This window comes from Podarcis gaigeae, assembly GCF_964106915.1.
Source record: "Podarcis gaigeae genome assembly, chromosome: 2".
NCBI classification, from domain to species: domain Eukaryota; kingdom Metazoa; phylum Chordata; class Lepidosauria; order Squamata; family Lacertidae; genus Podarcis; species Podarcis gaigeae.
Window position 1 is genome coordinate 31,012,775 of NC_139679.1, and position 23,305 is coordinate 31,036,079.

The 23,305-nt window shown below is 43.6% G+C and overlaps 1 protein-coding gene across 1 annotated transcript in view; it reads right to left on the minus strand.

Moving 5' to 3' along the window:
* The window catches only part of LOC310839080 (E3 ubiquitin-protein ligase RNF213-like), a 94,269-nt gene that overhangs the window by 41,540 nt on the left and 29,424 nt on the right, over window positions 1-23,305 (minus strand). Inside the window, exons 15-28 of the mRNA XM_083727295.1 lie at window positions 23,131-23,259; window positions 21,489-21,587; window positions 17,602-17,724; window positions 16,520-16,703; window positions 15,904-16,077; window positions 14,612-14,770; window positions 13,713-14,290; window positions 11,741-11,903; window positions 9,739-9,956; window positions 8,720-8,860; window positions 5,679-5,840; window positions 3,791-4,925; window positions 3,045-3,238; window positions 2,745-2,897 (exon numbers count right to left, since the gene is read on the minus strand). Of these exons, the coding sequence (XP_083583421.1) occupies window positions 2,745-2,897; window positions 3,045-3,238; window positions 3,791-4,925; window positions 5,679-5,840; window positions 8,720-8,860; window positions 9,739-9,956; window positions 11,741-11,903; window positions 13,713-14,290; window positions 14,612-14,770; window positions 15,904-16,077; window positions 16,520-16,703; window positions 17,602-17,724; window positions 21,489-21,587; window positions 23,131-23,259 (3,612 nt within the window). The remainder of the gene's footprint in view (window positions 1-2,744; window positions 2,898-3,044; window positions 3,239-3,790; window positions 4,926-5,678; window positions 5,841-8,719; window positions 8,861-9,738; window positions 9,957-11,740; window positions 11,904-13,712; window positions 14,291-14,611; window positions 14,771-15,903; window positions 16,078-16,519; window positions 16,704-17,601; window positions 17,725-21,488; window positions 21,588-23,130; window positions 23,260-23,305) is intronic.

Consider the following 23,305-nt stretch of genomic DNA (forward strand, 5'->3'; position numbering starts at 1 on the left):
GGAACGGGTGAATTCAGCTTGGATGACCATCATATCTACTACTGGGGGCAATAATCTCGTAAAAGAAATGGAGTGGCCTTCATAGTCAACAAAAGAGTGGCGAAAGCTGTACTGGGATGCAATATCAAAAATGATAGAATGATCTCGATACAAATACAAGGCAGACCTTTTAACATCACAGTAATCCAAGTTTATGCACCAACTACTTGTGCTGAAGAAACTGAAATTGACCAATTCTATGAAGACTTACAACACCGTATAGAAATGACACCAAAGAAGGATGTTCTTCTCATTATAGGGGACTGGAATGCTAAAGTAGGGTGTCAAGAGATAAAAGGAACAACTGGCAAGTTTGGCCTTGGTGTTCAAAACGACGCAGGGCAAAGGCTAATAGAGTTTCGTCAAGAGAACAAGCTGGTCATCACAAACACTCTTTTCCAGCAACACAAGAGACAACTCTTCACATGGACATCACCAGATGGGCAGCATCGAAATCAGATTGATTATATTCTCTGCAGCCAAAGATGGAGAAGCTCTATACAGTCAGCAAAAACAAGACCTGGAGCTGACTGTGGCTCAGATCATCAGCTTCTTATAGCAAAATTCAAGCTTAAACTGAAGAAAGTAGGAAAAACCACTGGGCCGGTAAGATACAATCTAAATCAAATCCCTTATGAATACATAGTGGAAGTGAAGAACAGGTTTAAGGATTTAGAGTTGATGGACAGAGTGCCTGAAGAACTATGGATGGAGGCTCGTAACATTATACAGGAGGCAGCAACAAAAACCATTCCAATGAAAAGGAAATGCCAGAAAGCAAAGTGGCTGTTGAACGAGGCCTTACAAATAGCGGGGGAGAGAAGGCAAGCAAAATGCAAGGGAGATAGTGAAAGATACAGGAAATTGAAGGCAGATTTCCAAAAAAATAGCAAGGAGAGACAAGAAGGCCTTCTTAAACGAGCAATGCAAAGAAATAGAGGAAAACAATAGAATGGGAAAAACCAGAGAAAACTGGAGATATGAAAGGAACATTTTGTACAAAGATTTCCATAATAAAAGACAAAAGTGGAAAGGACCTAACAGAAGCAGAAGACATCAAGAAGAGGTGGCAAGAATACACAGAGGAACTATACCAGAAAGAAATGGATGTCTCGTATACCCCAGGTAGTGTGGTTGCTGACCTTGAGCCAGAAATCCTGGAGAGTGAAGTCAAATGGGCCTTAGAAAGCACTGCTAATAACAAGGCCAGTGGAAGTGATGATATTCCAGCTGAACTATTTAAAATTTTAAAAGATGATGCTGTTAAGGTGCTACACTCAATATGCCAGCAAATTTGGAAAACTCAGAAGTGGCCAGAGGATTGGAGAAGATCAGTCTACATCCCAATCCCAAAGAAGGGCAATGCCAAAGAATGCTCCAACTACCGCACAATTGCACTCATTTCACACACTAGCAAGGTTATGCTTAAAATTCTACAAGGCAAGCTTAAGCAGTATGTGGACTGAGAACTCCCAGAAGTGCAAGCTGGATTTCGAAGGGGCAGAGGAACCAGAGACCAAATTACAAACATGCGCTGGATTATGGAGAAAGCTAGAGAGTTCCAGAAAGACATCTACTTCTGCTTCATTGACTCTGCAAAAGCCTTTGCCTGTGTCGACCACAGCAAACTATGGAAAGTTCTTAAAGAAATGGGAGTGCCTGATCACCTCATCTGTCTCCTGAGAAATCTTTATGTGGGACAAGAAGCTACAATTAGAACTGGATATGGAACAACTGATTGGTTCAAAATTGGGAAAGGGGTACGACAAGGCTGTATATTGTCACCCTGCTTATTTAACTTATATGCAGAATTCATCATGCGAAAGGCTGGGCTGGATGAATCCCAAGCCGGAATAAAGATTGCCGGAAGAAATATCAACAACCTCAGATATGTAGATGACACAACCTTGATGGCAGAAAGTGAGGAATTAAAGAACCTGTTAATGAGGGTGAAAGAGGAGAGCGCAAAATATGGTCTGAAGCTCAACATCAAAAAACGAAGATCATGGCCCCTGGTCCCATCACATCCTGGCAAATAGAAGGGGAAGAAATGGAGGCAGTGAGAGATTTTACTTTCTTGGGTTCCATGATCACTGCAGATGGTGACAGCAGTCACAAAATTAAAAGACGCCTGCTTCTTGGGAGAAAAGCAATGACAAACCTAGACAGCATCTTAAAAAGCAGAGACATCACCTTGCCAACAAAGGTCTGTATAGTTAAAGCTATGGTTTTCCCAGTAGTGATGTATGGAAGTGACAGCTGGACCATAAAGAAGGCTGATCGCCGAAGAATTGATGCTTTTGAATTATGGTGATGGAGGAGACTCGAGAGTCCCATGGACTGCAAGAAGATCAAACCTATCCATTTTGAAGGAAATCAGCCCTGAGTGATCACTGGAAGGAGAGATCCAGAAGCTGAGGCTCCAATACTTTGGCCACCTCATGAGAAGAGAAGATTCCCTGGAAAATACCCTGATGTTGGGAAAGATTGAGGGCACAAGGAGAAGGGGACGACAGAAGATGAGATGGTTGGACAGTGTTCTCGAAGCTGCCAGCATGAGTTTGACCAAACTGCGGAAGGCAGTGGAAGACAGGAGTGCCTGGCGTACTCTGGTCCATGGGGTCACGAAGAGTCGGACACGACTAAACGACTAAACAACAACAAACAATTTAGGAGACAGTAGTTCAATACCCATAGGTACTTACAGATCTAGTTTGTTTTCTTGGTGATGAAGATGTTTGAAGAATTTCTACAACATACAAATGACACTGTTTCCGCAGCCAGAGTTTCCCATGTATATCTGCCAGGTACTGTAAAACTAAGAGCTTGAACAGAAATTCTGGAATTCCAGAATGAACCTAGGAAAATACAGAAATGTAGTAATTTTAAAAAGACAAATGAAATTTTCTCCTCATTGAGTTGCCAACCAGCCAATAACAACCAACTTTATAAAGTGAGGGGTAGGGTAAGGAGACAAAGTTCTGCCCAAACCATGCTATACTCACTGAAGAAGTGATATCAAAATGAAATATCATAGGCTGTTCCTGGTACTTAGGGTGCAGGTATGGGAGAAGAGACTTCAGCACTTTCCCTTCATCCACGCAGGGGTCTATCAACCTAATAGTTTTTAATGGCACTTCAGAGCGATGTAGTTTTGCTTCCATTTTCTGTTGCAGCCTCTTTACATAGAGAGATTTTCCTATTGTTAATAATAAAAACATATCTGAGTTATTAATGGGCACAGCAGGCACACAATGGATTGGTTTGAAACTGAGAGCACTCAATAGTATGGGCTTCTGCTGAGCAACAAGTAGGAAGAATCTGGGTGAGGGAGAGAAACTGATCCAACAAATACTTGGATACAGTCTTCAGCTAGAGCTGTACTAACTGTTTATCCCAAAATGTACCAGTCACAGCTGCCGCCACCTGCACTGTAACCTCTGGTTTTCATCTTGGAATTATCTCTGTAAAGAGAGGTACTATTCCTTCCAACATTTATGTCTAAGCCTGGGACAAAAATACTAAACAGCAGGCTGAAATACTGTTCAAGTAAAACTACTCTTTTAGACAGACACTGAGCCTGCTGTGTAATGTGCCCCTTGCCCCTCATTATTCCTGTGCTGATCTTTCCAGTCACAAGCTGAAAGAGCATCACAGAAGGAAAAACAACAGACCATGTTTTATACCCTCAAGTTTTAGTCTACCCATTCTGAAACATAGATGAAAAACTAGATGTACTTAGTTCACTCACCTACTCCAGCTCTCTCAGAAGCTACAATCCCAACACACATTTGGTCCTTGAAGACAGAAGCCGATGAATTTTGTGTTGCTTTGTAATGATTCCCAAGGTAGCCCTGAATGTCCTTCAGGGGCTGCTGAGGGATCATGTGAACTTTGAACTGGCTGAAGACAGAAGGGACATAGCAGTGCTCTCTCTCACAGTTGCAGAGAATCACTAGCCTATAATCATCCTGATGCTTTAAGTGAAGACTCTGGAAAAGTTCTTCAGACCTGTAGCCAACATCATAGCTCAACTCATCTGCAAACAGCAAGGTGTAAATCTTTTCCCCCTTATAGCCTGAAGTGAGGCACCGCCTCAAAAACAGCGCCACTTGTTCATAGCTGGTTTGTGGTGTGCAGAGCAAGACTTCATCGTAAGAGGGTAGCATCTCCCCAGGACTGTTCATGTAGATGGCCAGTGCCGAAGCCAACACCTCAGAGCGAGGACAGAGAATGAGGTTAGGCCTGCCAGCATGAAGACCCTGTGGCAATTTTCGCATAACACTCCTCTTTTCCAGATCTGCCAGGGTGGCCAAGTAAATGCCAAGGGTTTCAATGTCCAGGCAGCCTGGAAGGAATGAGCCCATCTTTCCCATGTAGGACTCCCAGATGTACTCCAGTTGTACAGCCAACTCTTTCCCTCTTGCCAACGGCCCAAATAAATCGGCAAAATTCCTCTTTGCTTTTTTTGATGATACTTGGCGGGAGACCTCCTGGATATCTTGCTTGCTGCAGTTGTGCTTTATAAATGACAGCATCGTTAAGGCAGCCTCGCTGGGGCACTTTGAGCCAAGCTCCTTGCACAAGTATACAAACTGTTCTGCCATATAGTAATTCAAATAATAGTACTGGGATCGCTTCTCTGACATAAACTGGTTCCACTTTTCCAGGAAACTCTCCATCTTTCGGCAAATGAGTGGCAGAACATCTGTGACATCTCCATTTCCAATAAGGACAGAACTAGAATTTAAATTGAAGTCCATGCTAAGGCAGAATTCATGGTTGGGTGAGCAATATACACCAGCGACCCAAGAGCGGAACAGCATGTTTCCAGCAGAATAAAGGTCGATGAAAGACAGTGCAAGCCTCTGGACACTAGAAAATACCTGGGTGCAGAAGAAACACAGCAGAAGACAGACCAATAAATCTAAATAGCACACCACCAATGAATGTGAAATATGCATTACCCATTGCCACCCTTACTACTAGAATGCCTAAAGTAGCCTTGGCCAACTCCATTTGCTTAGAGATAGAGCTACACCAGCTGAAACTATGGCCATATTGAACTTTTAAACTGGTTAACCTAAATACATGAAGGCGGTATCAAAAACTGGTTCTCCTAACATTTATTGATTTAAAAACTGACACACCACTTTTCATTTATAGAGCTCAAAGGGGTTCACAATATGTATTAAAATAATGGGGGGGGGGGACATTTACTCCCTGAATTTTCTTCAACCTTTCTCCCTTCAACATTCTGTACAGGCAAGCAGCCAACAAGCTCTGGTCCAAGGGCATTCAGGGTGTAAAATTTTAATTGTTTTAAAATTTACCAGGAACACTGAAATTTAGAAAGGGCAAGTGAGCCAAATGATGGAGCCATTCAATTCCCAAAGGAACATCCTAATCAGCAACAAATCATCACAATTCAATGCGATGCAAACTTCTGTGACGTTTCAAATTGTATTTTACATCTCAGGGAAAAAAACACTTTCTGAAATCTCTACAATCTCTCAATGGACACAGAAATGCAGCATGACTGAAGGAAGAACCCCATTACTCTTGTCCCCCACCACATATCCCTCAAAGGACAATATGAGTTTCAAAATACAAACAGGAAATTATGCCTGGAAACTGACCTCAGAAAACTTCTCTACTTCTGCACCTTGTTCTACCTTGCCTGACATCAGCATCAGCTTATTCATCAAATCTCGGAGTTCTTCTAGGGAGTACTGCCGTTCCTCTTCTTGGCCACCGTGACTTTCTGAGATAGTCAGGCACAGGACAGTATCCAGAGAAACCTAGAAATAAATTTAATCATTGCTTTACTTCCTTATGATGCCATACAAGGTTCCCCCCCCTACTATATGTAGAGATAGCAGTTGTCAGTGGTAAATAGGTTTATGCTAAATACTGAGAGGGTTGCACCAAATTATGAGGGCAATGTCTTTGGAAGGATGCCAGTAAAAAGTTGTGGCAAATGCCACCAACAGAAAATAGCTCTGTGATAGCGAATTCTCAAGTTCACACTCATGAACACTATGGGAGGAAATCCCTGATCGACTTAATGGTGTTGCAACAGACAGGCACTAGGATATGATAAAGGAAGCAATTTATTGAAAGAGACGCTTAGAAAGGGTTATGTCAGGGAACTGCCATCGGAGGGACAGATGGTGGACAGGCTCCAGGAGAATAGGAGAGAATCTGCAGCAGAGGAAGGAACCAGCAGGGGGAGTGCAGGAGTCACAGCGGAGGGGAGGCTCTGGGATACTTCTAGTGAGAATAGCGAAGAGGTAACAAGACCCCCGTTAGGAACTCCCACCCTTCGCCGGAAACTGTCACGCAGAGAGTCACGAAGGCGCATGTCCGTCAAACAGCTTTTATGTTGGCGTAAATTCCGTAGACGCCCACTGTCAGATACTACCAGCGACTGACAGAGTCATGCTTTGGGGGCTCCGTTAGTGCCTCGGTTTGGATGACCAGCCAAACCCCAGGGGGATCAAGCTTTTACGCACAAGTAGCTCACTATCCCATCACAGCAATCTGACAGTCTTTGAAAGCAGCTTGTGCAAGCAGAGGGCATCATGAGCGAACCAGCCGGAACCGGAGGAGCAGGAGCTGGAGCTGGAGCAGGTCCAAGCCTGGAAGAAAGGTACAGGGCGTTGGAGGTCCAGCTCGCGCTGCAAACGGCGAGGCTCGAGGAGAGGAGGGCTCAAGATACGGATAAAGGGAAAACCACCCCACTTGCCAGACGGGTGCCTGGATTGGTGCAGAAATTTGGGGGGGATCCCAGGAACTATCAAGCCTTTAGGACAGAGATGCAATATGCTCTCAATCTACTGTTTGATGACTTCCCCGATGAGAACTCTAGAGTGGCGTACGTGATTGGCCATCTAGAGGGAGGGGCGAAGGACTGGGTTCGGCCCCTGATGGCAGCCAATAATGAAATCTTAAAGGACACAATGAAGTTTTTTCGCGCTATGGACTTGATGTTTTCCAGCGAGATCGAGCAGGGGGTGGTGCGCAGACAGTTAATGGCGTGTAAACAGGGGAGCCGATCTGTACGTGAGTACTGGACTGAGTTCACCATGCTGATTCATAGACTAGGGTGGGACCTTGCTAGTGAACCTATTCAAATGCTGTTTGAAGAAGGTCTCTCTCCGGCAGTGAAAGATGAACTTTCCCGGGCGCCTAGGGCGGAGTCTATGGATCAGCTGACTAAATCAGCGCTGTCCATAGGAGCACGCCAGGAGGCTAGAGCTATGGAAAAGCGGGAAGGAAAGGGGGAACGTTGGAAGGACTTCCGCATTCCAGAGATTCCGGAGCAGCCTTTCCCGCCAGCAGAACCGATGGAACTTGGAACAGCGCGCGCGCGCGCAGTTTCAAACACCAGTGAAGGGCGGAAGAAGGAGGGAAAGAGCGGCAAGAGATGCTATCTCTGCCAACAGCCAGGTCACTTTGCCAGAGTCTGTCCGCAAAGGAAGGAATGGCAAGGGATGGCGGGAACTGTTGGGGGGAAGGAGGAAGAAGAAATCACGGAGCAAGTAAAAGCCAACGCCTGGTTGCCAACATCAGGGCACAGCAGCCAGGCCAGGGAGTAGTGAATGTGCCCACGCCGGAACCTCCAAGACCAGCGCTTGTGATAGAGGTGTTGCTGGAACTGGCAAACGGACACCCACTGAAGATAAAAGCGCTATTGGATTCAGGTAGCTCATGTAATTTCATGAGTAAGGAGTTTGCAGCTGAACACCAGATACAGACTATCCCATTAAGTAAGCCTTTGCAGGTTACCACGATTAATGGGAGGGGGACGTAGAGTCGGAAAACACTTGGGTACCAGCAGAGGTAGTCAATGACGAGGTCTTAATAGAAACATTTCATCAGCGTTTCCCAAGAAAACCGCAACCCGTGGCACGATTTAGAAGGGAACACTTTGGGACCACCGATGAGGAAGGAGAGTTTGAAGGGTTCCCAGAGTCAGGGGTGGGTGAGGAAGTCGACTCCGACGAAGAAGAGGAAGACGGGGAGAGAGACGGTACACCGTGGCTAGAAGTGTTTGAATCCTCGGACGACGAGGAGAGTTCCTTCAGGGGCTTTCCGCCCTCACCGCCAGTGGGAGAGGAGGCGGGAGGGGGTGAAGGGGGCCCTGGGGGGGAGGTGGATGTCAGGGAACTGCCATCGGAGGGACAGATGGTGGACAGGCTCCAGGAGAATAGGAGAGAATCTGCAGCAGAGGAAGGAACCAGCAGGGGGAGTGCAGGAGTAACAGCGGAGGGGAGGCTCTGGGATACTTCTAGTGAGAATAGCGAAGAGGTAACAAGACCCCCGTTAGGAACTCCCACCCTTCGCCGGAAACTGTCACGCAGAGAGTCACGAAGGCGCATGTCCGTCAAACAGCTTTTATGTTGGCGTAAATTCCGTAGACGCCCACTGTCAGATACTACCAGTGACTGACGGAGTCATGCTTTGGGGGCTCCGTTAGTGCCTCGGTTTGGATGACCAGCCAAACCCCAGGGGGATCAAGCTTTTACGCACAAGCAGCTCACTATCCCATCACAGGTTATATCATTCACTTTATAGCAAGCTGTTTGTTGGGTGTGGTGTACAGAAAAAATAGCTACTGAGAGACGAGGAGAAAGGTTACAAAAACTGGTACAATATACTACAAGAATGGTCTCACCTTCTGGCCTTCTGCTGGCGCCCTAATTCGGTAGATTCCCTTGCTATTGATTTTAGTTGCCAGTGATATAGATGACAGTTCCACAGAACCATGACTCTCTTTTATTGTTTTTAGCCATTCCAAGTATCTTGCAGAATCACGCTGTAGGGTTCAGGAAGAAGATATACTCTAAATTAGTCCCATACTTTATCCCAGAACAAATCATATGCTGATAATAGCATAGCCATAGATGACAAGGGAGCATGGTGTGTTGCTAAATGACAATCCTCACTCAAGGACATGATTATTTGAACCTGGAAGATTTCTGTTCCGCTATTCTATGCTGTGAAGCCCAGAGATATTTCATGAAATTAAAAGTAGCTACTGAACCCACCAGCTGGTATGATGCACAAAACTGCAGTGTATGCGGTAGAATAGAGCACAGGCATAAATTATATTCACATACAAAGCACACACTACTCTGCAGAATGTAGGTTTAAGTAGCTACAAGGTGGATATCCCTACAAAATCTCAATGTCCACACCAATAATTTTCTACCCTTCAATATATCTACAGTAAACTCACACCTGGATGCAGGTGGCGCTGTGGTCTAAACCACAGAGCCTAGGGCTTGCCGATCAGAAGGTCGGCGGTTTGAATCCCCACGATGGGGTGAGTTCCCGTTGCTCGGTCCCTGCTCCTGCCAACATAGCAGTTCGAAAGCACGTCAAAGTGCAAGTAGATAAATAGGTACCGCTCCAGTGGGAAGGTAAACGGCATTTCCATGCACTGCTAATTTCACCAGAAGCAGCTTAGTCATGCTGGCCACATGACCCAGAAGCTGTCTGCGGACAAACGCTGGCTCCCTCGGCCAGTAAAGTGAGATGAGCACCACAACCCCAGAGTCGCCTGTGACTGGACTTAATGATCAGGGGTCCCTTTACCTTTAAACTCACACTCGATGCAGTATCTTTATAAAATGCACAGCTTAATAAGAGCAGATATACACAGATGAACGAAGGTCCAACTGCAGGAATTACCAGTTTCTTTGGAAGGTTGTTGTCACTCTCCAGGGCTTTCCAAAGTTTCCTCAAGCACTTCATGAGCTCCCCAAATCCCGATTCCCGTTTCAAGTCATACAACAGGGAGGAGTAGCCAAGGACAGCATCATGGAAACAAGCCACACGATCCACATCCATGTCATTCTCTCCCGCGGAGATAGAAGCTAAGTCCACAAATACCTTCAGCTCATTCTTATCTAAGGCAAATAAACAAATTGAAAGACACCCCAAAGTTTACTGTCTATAAGTACCGCCCCTGGAAGTACTCCATGTCTTTCTACCAGGACCTACATCTTTATTCAGTGTTTGACACAAAGCCTGCATTACTTATGTTTGCTTCCTTTGCTTTTTATGTGAAGTTGTGAAGTGGAGTAAACCACAAGGAGGCAAAAGAATTATTGTGATAATCTGAAAGGTGTTTCTCAGAGGTTCTGAAAAACATGACATTGTGGGCTATGCTGCCCTCTCAAATTAAAAACAGGAAATGCATCTTGCTCTTTGTCCATTGGCCATGCCCCCCAAACATTAGTCTGCTTCATGGAGACCTACTGGGAAAACCTTGATGCACTCTCTAAACCTATATAAGGAAGCTAGATCGTAGGTTGGGCCCATGCCATGTGTTCAACACTTCTGAGATGCACCCTTCAGAGGAGAACAATTGTTCCTTCCAAAGGTGGCATGGTTGGATTGAATAAAGGTAAGATCTCAATTGGGTGGGCTCTCTATTCTATGACTTCCCCTCAATGAACCTGCTGGAGGATTTGCCTCCCAAAAGCCACCTCATGAAAAGCATATTTACCATTCTTATGATGCCTCATAAACATTGTTGAAATTGCCCATGCAGCTTCCCCACATACCTCATTGAGAGGTACATTTGCTGAGAAAGCTGCCATAGTCACAACCACCCTGAATGCACTGAAATGTGATTTTTCAAACAGGAATTTTGAGGGGCTCATAAGCTAGCATAATACATCAACCTTGCTAAAGTGGAACTGGGAACCTTCTTCCCTAGTGTGTTAGGATGAAAAATAATAAAATAAGGAGTTCATTAACAGAACAAAACATGTAACACAGACATGCATTTTCAGTGCTCTCCATACGTCCAAGGAAAGCCATGCTTTTTCCAACAGATGTGAGGGAGAAGGACAAAAAAAGTTGTTACGTATGCAAAAAATAATTCACTTTGGGAATATATGATGGATCCATTCTTAAAACCACTCTGTCCAAGTAAAAACTACAAAAATAATTTGCTATGGAAAGTGCTGTTAGTTCAATAATTTTTCTTGCTGAAATGATTGCTTCTCTCAACCTTGTGCATGTCTCATTTAAAGATAAGGCTGCCTGTACAAATAAAAATATGATGGAGACATGAAGTGGAAAGAGATCCTCCTTCCTATGCGCGGCCAACATTTAAGTTTGTGTGCACATGCATATGTGTCTTGAGTGTAGAGCTATGTGTTCCCCACTGAGTAAGGAAATAAGAAATTTAAGGGAGAAAAACAGGAAGCATGAGACAAGGGAATGAGAAAGGAGTCGGTGGCTGAGAAATGGACAATACAACATCCCATTTTAGGATCCCTCCTGCACTGAGACATCTTGCAGGTGCCAGCTTGTACAGAAAACAAAATGAGGAAATACATCATGTAATACACCTATACAGTGGTACCTCGCTTCAGGTTACATACGCTTCAGGTTACAGACTCCGCTAACCCAGAAACAGTACCTCGGGTTAAGAACTTTGCTTCATGATGAGAACAGAAATTGTGCTCCGGCGGCGCGGCAGCGGCAGGAGGCCCCATTAGCTAAAGTGGTGCTTCAGGTTAAGAACAGTTTCAGGTTAAGAACGGACCTCCAGAACGAATTAAGTACATAACCAGAGGTACCACTGTACATAATATAACAGTGTACAAGTGTATATCATATGTCTAAGCAACTTTTTAGACTTTTAGAAACAAGAATAGCAGGTGCACATCTGTTCTACCTTCCAGGGATTCTTTGACCCAGCTGACAAAATCCCTCCTGAGTGCCAGCTCCTCGAGGCACCTACGACGTGGTTCAGTTATGTCTTGCAGCCATTTTTTTACACGCATCAATTCAAGACTCATGAAGGAGAGCTTCTCTTCCTGAAACTGGAATTTCTGTACCTGAAAAGGGAATAATAGGATTGTACTGCACATTAAGGATGTGCAAATCCTTTCCCTTGATTTCCATCTCCCATTTTTCAGCCCCATGGTGCTGGGTTTCAAGAGGAAGCATCATGGATTGTTTCAGACATGATTCCTTCTAGGAACACTGGAATGTCTCCCCACACCTCGCCCCTCTCAGGAACCTGCAGCTGCACTCAGTGTTCCAATGGCAAGGGATCAGGGTCACCCTACTGCTGCTGCCCCACTGACCGCAACTAGGGCTTTTGTTTGCTTGTGAAGGCTTTTATTGGGGGGGGGGGGCAGAAAGGAAAATGAATAAAATCATAAAATCAGATAGAAGCCATGTTTAGCTGTCCAAACCAGTGGAACCACAATATCTACATCGGAAATTGAATCAGATATTACCATGGCATCCATGCAGCAGGGGAACATTTATTTATATATATTTTTTCCCTTTCGGAAAACAATGAGAGAAATTTGTTGAATGCTGCAACTATTACAGATTCTATACAAAGTGAAAAGAAAATCTCCCAGGAACTGGAATCCCCTTGTCTTTACAGGGGGGGGGGGGGGGGAACTATGGTAACGTGCCATCCCATGATGAAACATTTTGGAGATGCTGCTCAGAGTATAGAGTAGATGGCAAGTGGCCTTATGACATAGTATCCTCCTGTACCTCTAATGCAGAGTTTGTGAAAGCCATGTAGGTAAGATGAAAGCCTGTAGCACCTAGGCACATCTTTTGTTCTGTTAATAGCCAACCCCTTCCTCCCAAGCTGCCCACAATGGCTATGATTTCAATATCACCACACCCTTACTACTTCTGACTCTTTGTGGGGATGCAAGTGAGCTAAACTTGACTAGATATGGCAAATGAACAGCACATGCAGTTAAATCTGCAAACTGTTACCATGAGGTAAATAGCTAGTTTTATCTGCCCTTTGATATCCTGATTGCACTGGTTGCTACACATCTTGACCCACTACTCAGTAGATACCACGTGGATGAATACTCATCAGGACACACCTGACTCCCAAAACTATATTAAGTAGCATAGATAGACTATTTAGTAGCATAGAGATTATTTTTCTGTCAGTCAAAATGTCCTTAAAAGTTTATTTTTTTTGTTTTGCTTTCTCCAGTTACACAATATCCACATGGCAAATTGAGCCATAAGTTATACGTGTCTTAAAGTGGTGTGCATATCCTCTAAATTGCATACTGCGTGTAGGTGGTTCTGCAGTACGGAATAGAAATACAGTATAGGGAGGTTCAACTAAGTTGGCGTGCTAGGGGAAGCGAGAAAAAGTTCCACCAATGCAAAGGGACTTTCCCCTCTCCTCTTCCTATGTGCCCCTGCATTTTATACAGTACACAGTAGGAGGAGAGAGGATTGTTCTGTCTTGCAAGCAGCTACACTGAATCCAACCCATACAATTGCCTCTTTAATATGATTATAAAATTCTATAAACCAAATGCCTGACAGTATTAAGTAACTAGGAATTGGGGGGGGGGGAGACCTAATGGCTGGACATCCTTGGAGAAAGCAATTCACAAATGGGGTGTAATTACAAAAAAAAACCCAACCCTCTCTTATCTTCAGTGCAGAAAAACCATGCTAAAGAAATTAAAGAGATCCAAAAAGCCAAAGTACTAAACAACTCTATATGTAATCCACATTTTGTGTTCCTGCGATAACGTATAGACCCAAATGAAAAGTGCACACTATCAACTTTTGAACAGAATGAAGCTACCCAAGTTTACTGGATAAGCTCTCGAACTGTGGTTTCAAAGAAATATACTTACAAAGTTAAGTAACTGTTGCAGGACTCTGAAGTCACCAGAGAGATTCAAACCTTCCCTGACCTTGTCGATAACCTTAGCAGAGTCCATGGCCAAATGCAATTCATGATATTGCTGGATTTGTTGAATCCGCTCATCTATCCATTCTCCACCATCTTGACGCTGTAGATTGCACATAACCTGAAAATCTTTTTTCAGATCCTCGTAACGGTTAGTAAAATCTCTGAAGAGTATGTCTACTTCAGAAAACATGAGCTCTCCAGATTTCAGACTGTTATACAGCCTCACGAATTCACAGTAACAAGGATCAAAAAGAGAGGGAGGCACTTCATCAAGATCCAGAGCAGCAATATCTTCATCAACGACAAGTTTTTTGGCTGCCCACTCCCAGCAGTACTGGAAGACGTCACTCTCTTTAAAGTTATTCACAATTTCCGCTATCTTCTTCAGGGCTGGACTCAGGCGGTAATATGTCTCAATTTTATCAGCACTCTGGGAAATGTCTCTCACATTCACAACATCGTCCAGTGCTTTTGAGGCCAGGTTTTCACTGTGCTTCTGCTCTATTTCAGCAATATCCACTGAAAGTAAAGCGAAAATCAGAACTTGGACACACACACACACACACACACACACAAAAAAAAAAAAAAACCTTCAGTGGGTCTTATCTTTGCTATACAATGGTTCACATTGCAGCATCAACTGTGACGTTTGTTTAAAAAATGAACAATTTGCAATTTCTACCCAATTGTTCTACTTGGATTAATCTGCTTTTCTGATGTTGGAGAGTTCTGGGACATTCTCATTCCCCGGTTTATTTCCACTCCCAATCTTTAACAATCTTTGCAAAGGAAAACTAACAGAGCCAGAGTTTTAAAATTACCCTCCCCCTTTAAAAATACCTTTTATATACTCTTGCACTTTCCTGCACATGTTCAAGAGGGATTCCAAACAGTTTTTCTCCCTCTTGACACACAGTAGTTCTCGCAGCCTCAAGTCAAGTATTCCTTCTAGTTTTGATCTGTGCTCTTTTTCATCAAACAGCGAAATATGCTTGGGCCCTGAAATGAAAATTGCCAATTACAATCACTTGCACAAAATCCCTATTTTCTTTCCTTTTACAAAACTTGGACTCACTATCTCCCAAATAAGCTCAAGGGCATTCCAGAACTCTACTTCTCAACAGCTGATGTGCAAATACCACTAAACTGTGATTTAGCATTACATGCACAAGCCACTCTGAGCCCAAGTGAAGCTTCAGGCTTAAGTGCTTCCCTTGTCTCCTATCCCATGATTGGATAAAAACAAAGATCAACCAAAGGGTGCACTCATTTTTAAGAAGGAATGTCTTTAATACAGCAGGAGTAACACAACACAGTGGTAAGCAGATTGCTCTGTCAGTGTAAGCATTTCTGCTTGTCTGATGGAACAATATGCCCTCTCCTTTCTTTGCATGCTGTTCCAAGGGTTCTCCCAACCCACTGAGCCAATTATTTTTTTGGGGGGGGAGGGGAGTGGACAATGGAGACACAGGGGAAGGAACATGTGAAAAAAGGTCCACTGTGCTAGGGGAAGTCCTTGAGAAGGCTTCCACTGGTAGGGCTCATTAGCTGAATCCCACCCCATCCTTATAAAAGGCTACAAATAGCAATCACTAACTTAGAAGAAATATTCTCCCATCTTTCACACACAATAGGCATGCTAATTGTATGTGAACCTAGTTTGCATGTCATGCTAAGCCATGACTTACTGGGACTCTGCAAATGTGTGGGCTACTGGAGAATGGAACGAACACTGGCTACAGTCTGTAATGAGGAGGAGATTAACCATAATCCTGGGCTCAGGCAATACACTAAACCAAACCTTAGCTTAGCTCAGCATGGAATGGGAGTAAGTGAAATAGACCAGGCTGCAAACTCCTCTCTAATTCACAAATTCACATGGTCCTGGTGAGCAATAGTTTGGCTTACTACAAAATGTGAATTTGGCAAATGACAGCTAAAATACATGTGTCAACTAAACACAAAGCCACTATATTTGCTTCAGAAATGCAGTTTTAAAATGATATGCAAATTCAAATTGACATTAAATGGATATGCTTTAATTGAGTAACATTTATTAGCATTTCTTAACTGGACTTCAGTCCTATATTTTACACATCTCTCCGTTTATATATACAGATAAACACACTTACTTAATTCCCAAATGGACAGAAACTGCTTCTTGTGCTTTAAAACCAGCTCTAAATGTTTAACTAGGATATGGCCTGTCATGAGTTCATCAGAAACCTTTGTATATACAGAGTCAGCACTGGCCATTAGCTCTTGGGCTTCTTCAGTAAGTTGGTCCAGAATGTTTCCAACCACACCTGTTAGATCAGTCAGGTATTTTAAAAACAAGCAAACAACCTTTGTCCTTAGGTGCTAAAATAACTTCATCCCCATGGCAGCTGGAAGCAAGGCGACCCCTTTAGGTTTCCTTACTTCTCTCTGTTCTACACACAGTTTGAAAGTTTGCTGCCCTCCTTACAACAACGGTGACCCATTATTCATCAGAAGAAATAAAACATAAAAGAATTGCAATAGCCTGCAACATCATACTCTTCCAAACACACAATATTTGTGTTTCAGCATAAATCCTCTACCAGTTATTAAACCTTAACTGACTTTTCCTTTCTACAATGTCCAATACTAATTCTCCTTCTATTCAACTCTGTTTTGATATTAAATAACCCTCTGTGCACCTTTCAATAATAAGATATTTCCCACCTGCTCCCAGAACTTTACCCATTAAAAGATAGCTGCACTTACCATTGAAGATGAAAAGATGCTTGATGTCTGGCCAAACAAGCAGATGATTCAGCACGCCTTCCAAATCTCTTATAGGCTTCCCTGCTACATCAGCTGGCCATGATTTTATGATGGCAGCAGATACAAGTTTACCCAGTTTGCTCAGATTGTAATGGGATATCAGTTCAAGGAGATTAGTCTGTTCCTAAGTGACACAAAATATGTAGAGGGTTCAGGGCCCTGGATGTTTTGCCACTAGAGGCAATGCAAATGTTCTGGATACCTGAGAAGGCAAACACCTTCTCCAGGTATCCAGAGCTTGTCGCTAAGGCAACTGCCTCACCTTGCCTCACGGGCAGGTTAGACCTGGCAGCATTAGATAGCAATGAGTCTGTCATCTTATTTTCACAAATTTGCTACATCATTAAAAAAAGTTCACTATTCATAATGCAGCCCAATCCAAAAGGAACTTACCTTCACAGATCTGCTCATTGTGAGATTGGCCAAATAATTTGCTGTCCTTTCCCAAAGGGTAAATTATATGGCAATAGAAATCGATTTACATATGAGGAACATCTCAAACAAGTAGGATTCAGACAAAAAGACAGTTGAGGAATGACTTTGTAATCCTAGGATTGTCACTGAGCAGGAATTATCCACACAGAATATGGCTCCCAGCTACACGATCTGTCAGCCTGCCTTGATTGGCAATCCAGGAGGTCAAGCTGGATTTACGTGTGGCATTGAATCACAAACCCATTACTGCTTACTCCCACAGTCAGGCACATGTAGCATAATCTCAACAAAGTAACAGCACAGTGGTACCTCGGGTTACATACGCTTCAGGTTACATACACTTCAGGTTACAGACTCCGCTGACCCAGAAATAGTACCTCGGGTTAAGATTTTTGCTTCAGGATGAGAACAGAAATTGTGCTCCAGCGGCGCGGCGGCAGCGGGAGGCCCATTAGCTAAAGTGGTGCTTCAGGTTAAGAACAGTTTCAAGTTAAGAACAGACCCCCGGAACAAATTAAGTACTTAACCCGAGGTACCACTGTACTTGGAAACTAAGTGTAGGATTCAGAAGATTTTAGATATAGTACCTGGTATGCTAATTTTATAGCATCTATGGCACAGTTTTCAAAAGCTTTGCTAATCATAGGGTCAAATTGTTCCATTTTCTCATGGCAACAGCAGTAGGCTTTAATCTGTTCAACAGCAGATTCCTATCAGGGAAGAGCAAAAAGAAAAAGAAAACATTCTACCTGGTTCCAGTTATTTAAGATTATCAGGTAAGGAAAACATGGAAGGAAAGTAATTTAGGACAATAAAACAAAGCAAATATATTTTTCTAGTAACAGTAACTAATGATAATTTTATTATTTAAACCCTGCCCATCTGGCTGGGTTGCCCCAGCCACTCTGGGCAGCTTCCAACACATAAAAACATAATAAAACATCAAACTTTAAAAACTTCCTGATGATCCTCCAGTCTGTACTGTACTGTGGGTTAGCATAACTGGAGGATTTTTGTTATTGATAAGTGGCACTGTCCATTGCAAAAAGGTGAGACTTTTTAAGGAATGACAAAACAGATTTTTGTGCCACCTTGGTGGATGGGAGGAATAGTTGCACTTTAAGAGGTAGTTGCTCCAGAAGTGGAACGTAAGTTCAGCTGAGACAGGGACCAAAGAGATCAAGGGGCACACAATTCTGTTCCCACGGCAGCTGCTCTTGGTTGGACTCAGAGTCATTATCTGCTAAGGAACTGCATTGCTGCTACCCTACATTGCATTTGGAAGACTTCTGGGTTAGCGCCAACGTCTAATGGCGGATTCCCTCCGAGCTCCGGAGGGAATCTGCTCAGTAGGGATCGGGTTCTGCCGCGCCGGCGACGTGGGGACCCTTAGAAACCACAGGCATGGAAGCCTGTGGACTTGGTGACTCGGCGGGCACCATTTGCGCCCCTCCAACCTGCGAAGGAGCCTTTTTAAAGGCTTCGGAACGGGGGACGGGGAACGGCGCGGTGCTGAGAGTCCTCTGCTTCCCCTGCTGAGTGAAGCCACATGCCAGTTACGGAGAGCGCTGACTTTTTCCTGAGAACATTCGGACTAAAAAGTAACAACCCGTGAGTAATACAGAAATTGGACTTAAAAAGGAAATTTTCTCTTTGAATTTGGCACGATCGGGGAAGATACAAAAAGAAAGTCTGTCTCCCCATCTTGTAGACAACTTAAAGCAAGGACTAAATAACTAAGGTCGAGAGAATATTTTTTATTGTAACTGAACAAAGTTATTAATTTCACGATTGGACAGTATAAGTAATTTTGCTGGAGGATAAGAGTGGATTTTGAGAGCTGCGTAACCCCCCAGGACCCAGGAGTGATCAGCGAGAGAGCCTGTTGGAAAGATACAGAAGACTTTGACAGCTGTCAAAATTAGCTGTCAAAGTTGGGGAACACAAAGTAACATTGTTTTTGCTGCCTTTGCCAGTTGGATTTGCTACATTTTGGTTATAAACTGTCGAAAAATAAGCTATTTTGATTTTGGGACTGGAACTAGAAGGATAGTAAATATCTATAATCCCTCTAGAGGGGGTTTTGGGACACTGCAAGAATGGCTGGAAGTGGAAAAATACTCACTGAGTTGAACAAGACTTTTTATCTCCTGGGAAAGCTTCAAGAACAAAGTAATATTTTGGCTACAGGGGTCAAGGGACTGAATGAAACAGTAAACAACTTTACTGAAAATGGAAGGGACTTGACTCAAGTCTTCGTCTTTGAACCAAAAGCCCCTGTAGCGGAAACAAAAGACTTTGCAGCTGAGCAGGGAAAGAAACTTGACAAATTTGGGAAAGTGGAACAAGTGGAAGAGAAACATGAGGATCTGGAGGGAAAGGAAGGAGAAGTTATAATGTTGCAGAAGGTTAAGGAAGGCCAGAGGCCTGGCAGGAAGGGCATAAAGGAAAATAAGAATTGGATGATGAAGATTTGGCTTGAATTGGAGAATGAAGAATGGAGAGACCTACCTAGATGGAGACCTGAAGATTTATGGATTACAAATTTGAATAAGATGGAAGTTCGAGCGTTTGGGACATTTAAATTCATGAATTCTTTCAAATATGGACGTCTGGCCCGAAGAAATATGGACTTTTTTGGGATTGTGCTCCTCCGAGATTCGGGGTTTAATATAAAGGACTATCCAAAGAACCGGCAAAGAGGAACTGAGAGAGACTTAAAAGCCTCTGATGTGAGATCGCCAGGCTGATAGCAGATGGACTGATGGACATTGGTTTGGGGATCGAAACCGGGAAAGGGAGGGTGGGGTTTGATGAATCCAAAGGTTGTATAAAGACTTTTTTTGATTTTTCTTATTTTGTATTTTTGGTTTGGTATTAGTATAAAATTGGGAAATTTGTGGAAGGGAATCTGGGTCGACCTTGGAAAAAGGGTTTAAGTAGAAGGACTGAGGTAAATAAGTTAAAATCTGTTACTAAAAGGATTTAAACATAACAATGAAATAAGGTAAAAATTGGGGATAAGAACTTGTTGAACTAACATTTGGAATTGGAACACAAGAAGGGGAGGCGAGGGGAAGTCGTGGGAAATAAGGTATAAGAAAATAAGGACTGAAAGTATACTTGTTTTGTGTGTTTTTTCTGTCTTTTTGTTTATTTGTCTTATTTGAAACTTCAATAAATATTATGTTAAAAAAAAATACATTGCATTTGGAATCAGTGGTTCATAGGGGAAGGGAGTAAAGGGCCTGGAGTGTCTCTGTGAGCAGGGAGATCTCGCTCTGATGACCCAGGGTGGGGTCTCCTGATATGCAGAACTGTTAGAATTCCTGCTCCGTGATTGCAGTCATGGGATTTTTGTCTATCACATGATGGTGTATGTTTTGACACCACAGAGTGGGAAGTGACGGAGACAGGATGTTTGTGTTACTGTGTTCCGTGAAGTGGGACTATGGTCCTTTATTCTTTTTCTCTTTGCTGTTTGATGCTAGAGAGAGGGAGCCATGTTGCAGTGCTCTCTGTGTGTTTTTATGTAAATAAAGTAGATTAGCCAAAATGCTGAGTTGCTGAGGTCTGTTACGCAAGCTGCAAAGACTCTGCAGATCCCTAAGTGTGTCAATGTCTGTTGGCATCGGTCACTTGATGTTCAGGCAAAAGAAAGCTTTTGAAGCTCCCAAACGATCAAGGGAACATGCCAGTTGGGAGTGTGTCTCTGCCAGGGTCCTACTGAGAGGAATGGGAGAGGCCTCTTCTTCACTAAGCTCCTAAGGAGTGCATCAGAACCACCTTGCATTTGAGAAGCTTTATGTTGGTTGAGGGCAGAGGGAGAGATTCTGAAAAAGAGGAAGGGGACCTGGCCATTCAATACTTCATTTAAGATTTCTGCGCACTGGGTCTCTCCGAGTGCCTGATAAGATTGCTTTCATTAATGAGATCTGGGCCAGAGCTGTGGCCTGGTTGGCTTGATAAGACTGCCTTTCCCTATCCATTTGCCTTTGTAAGGCCAGGTGTTGACCCAGAAAAAAAGATGGGGATCAGCAAAAGATGAGGATCGGCAAGGGATTTTAACTTGAACTTAGGTTACCCTCTGCTTGTCCCTGCTGGTCAAGCTTCCCAGCTCTGTTAAGGAAAAGGATCTTTCCTCAATATGAAAGTGACATGGAGTGACAGCAGACATCTCCTGAAACAAGACTGCCTGGAAGGAGGAACTGACATGCAATTTGATTGAGACACTTCCTGTCTAGGCTGGTATGCCATAATTTTACACAGGCTACCTGGGTCTAGAGTCCTCAGCAAAAGGTGGTGTGTAATATTGTGGGGCTGGCCATGCCCACTTTCAACTCTGGCCACACATATTTGGCACTGCTCATTGCTGAGAAGTAGCCATGGGGAAAAGGTTTCCCACCCCTGATTTAGATTGAATGTAGGTAGTTTCCATTTCATATGATACAATATAATCCATTAATCGCAGTACCTTTTTGATTCTGCCTTCCATATCTGTGATTAAAGTTTTCTTCCACTCTTCTGTGAAAGTTGTATTAGCAAAGTCTATTTTCAAAAAATGATCCCAAGCCTAAGAAAGAAAATTATTATTCAGTTAAATTAACCCAAATTAAGAGCAGAAGAGGGTTGTATTTATAGGCCCTTGGTTCTCCCTGACCAAGGCTCTCTTTTCTTCTTGGCAGAAGAAAAGAGCAGCATGCGACAACAATCCCCTACCCTTTCCCAGTAGGTGAGAAATACAAAAAATGGAATGATGAAGAAGACAGGGATAATGCCTGCATCTTTAGAAGACAGGTTGCATGCTTCACAGGAGCTTTTAAAAAGTGGCAAAAAATATGTGACCAGATCCCCATCAGCGACATCAGCATCTGACAAGAGAGGGGTCATTTCGTGAGGCCTCTGCAGGATCCACTAGGGCTGCCAACTTACGCCATGGGCTCCTGGCAGTGGCAGACTTGTAGATGCCAGCCTCACCTTCCTTCACCTGCCAACCTACCAGGGTAGAGGCCCATTTCAAGACTACATGCAAAAGGAGGACTACACCTCTCCTTGATGCTTACTGACTTGCAACTGGGATTACCTGGCAGAAATGGAACTGTAATGGGCTGTTGTCAAATAAACTGGCAAGCAACTGTCCCACCTTTGCCCCACAGTGTTTGGCGAGCCTCTGGGGGAAACCTACTCAGGCTTTCTTAAAAAGCCCGGACGAGGCATGTACATCAGTCCTTGGCTAACATGCCTACTCCCTCTATGCTTTCTTCTACTGAGCATATACTCCTAGTCTGTGACCTCTAAAAGAGAATACGTTAAGATCCCACCTCTCTCTTTCTCTCTCTTACACACAAACTTTCTGTAGTGGTTAAGAGCGGTGGACTCGTAATCTGGTGAACCGGGTTCGCATCTCCGCTCCTCCACATGCAGCTGCTGGGTGACCTTGGGTTAGTCACACTTCTTTGAAGTCTCTCTGCCCCACTCACCTCACAGAGTGTTTGTTGGAAGGGAAAGGAGAATGTTAGTCCCTTTGAGACTCCTTCGGGTAGTGATAAAGTGGGATATCAAATCCACACTCTTTTTCTTCTTCTTCTTCCTCCCACCATTTTTATAATTAGGCTAGGGGCTATGACTGGTCATTTTTGCACACCAATAAAGCACTGGGTTCTCAGTCACTATGAAGTACAGAATCTCTCTCTTAGAACACAATGCAACTGCTGGGTTCAAGTGCTGGACTAAGGAGAAGCTTGGCAGTCCCCTGCTCTATGTAGAGGAGCCACCACACTAACTTGGATATATTCCCAGTTTGGAAATGAGTGGCACTCCACTATCTCTCTCTCTCTGCATGGTTTCAATGATTTGCATCTGAGCAACAGTGACTCTAGGGTGGGCTCTCTGGAACCAACTTTGGATGGGTAAACCTTGTATCTATGGTGTGACAGAAACCACAGATCTTAAGCTATCAAACAATAAACCCTCTGACATTTCTTAACATGTCAGAAGGAGCACATAGGTATGAGAAGGAAGTAAGGGCATCTGCTAAAAAAAACTCATTGAGTTAAAAGGAAAAAAACACTGCGTACTGACAAAGATTTGGATAGCTGTAGTTGCAAAATACAAACCTCAAGTTCTGCTGGAAATGTGAATGTAACTGAAGAGGAATATGAACAACGTTCTAGCAAAGGTTTTGTCAAAACTTGACGAAACCAGGTCCTGGTATCTTCACAGAGCCTTTGGAATATTTCTGAAACCTATTATGCAAAAGGGAAAGTTACAAACTGCTGAATACAAAAGCAA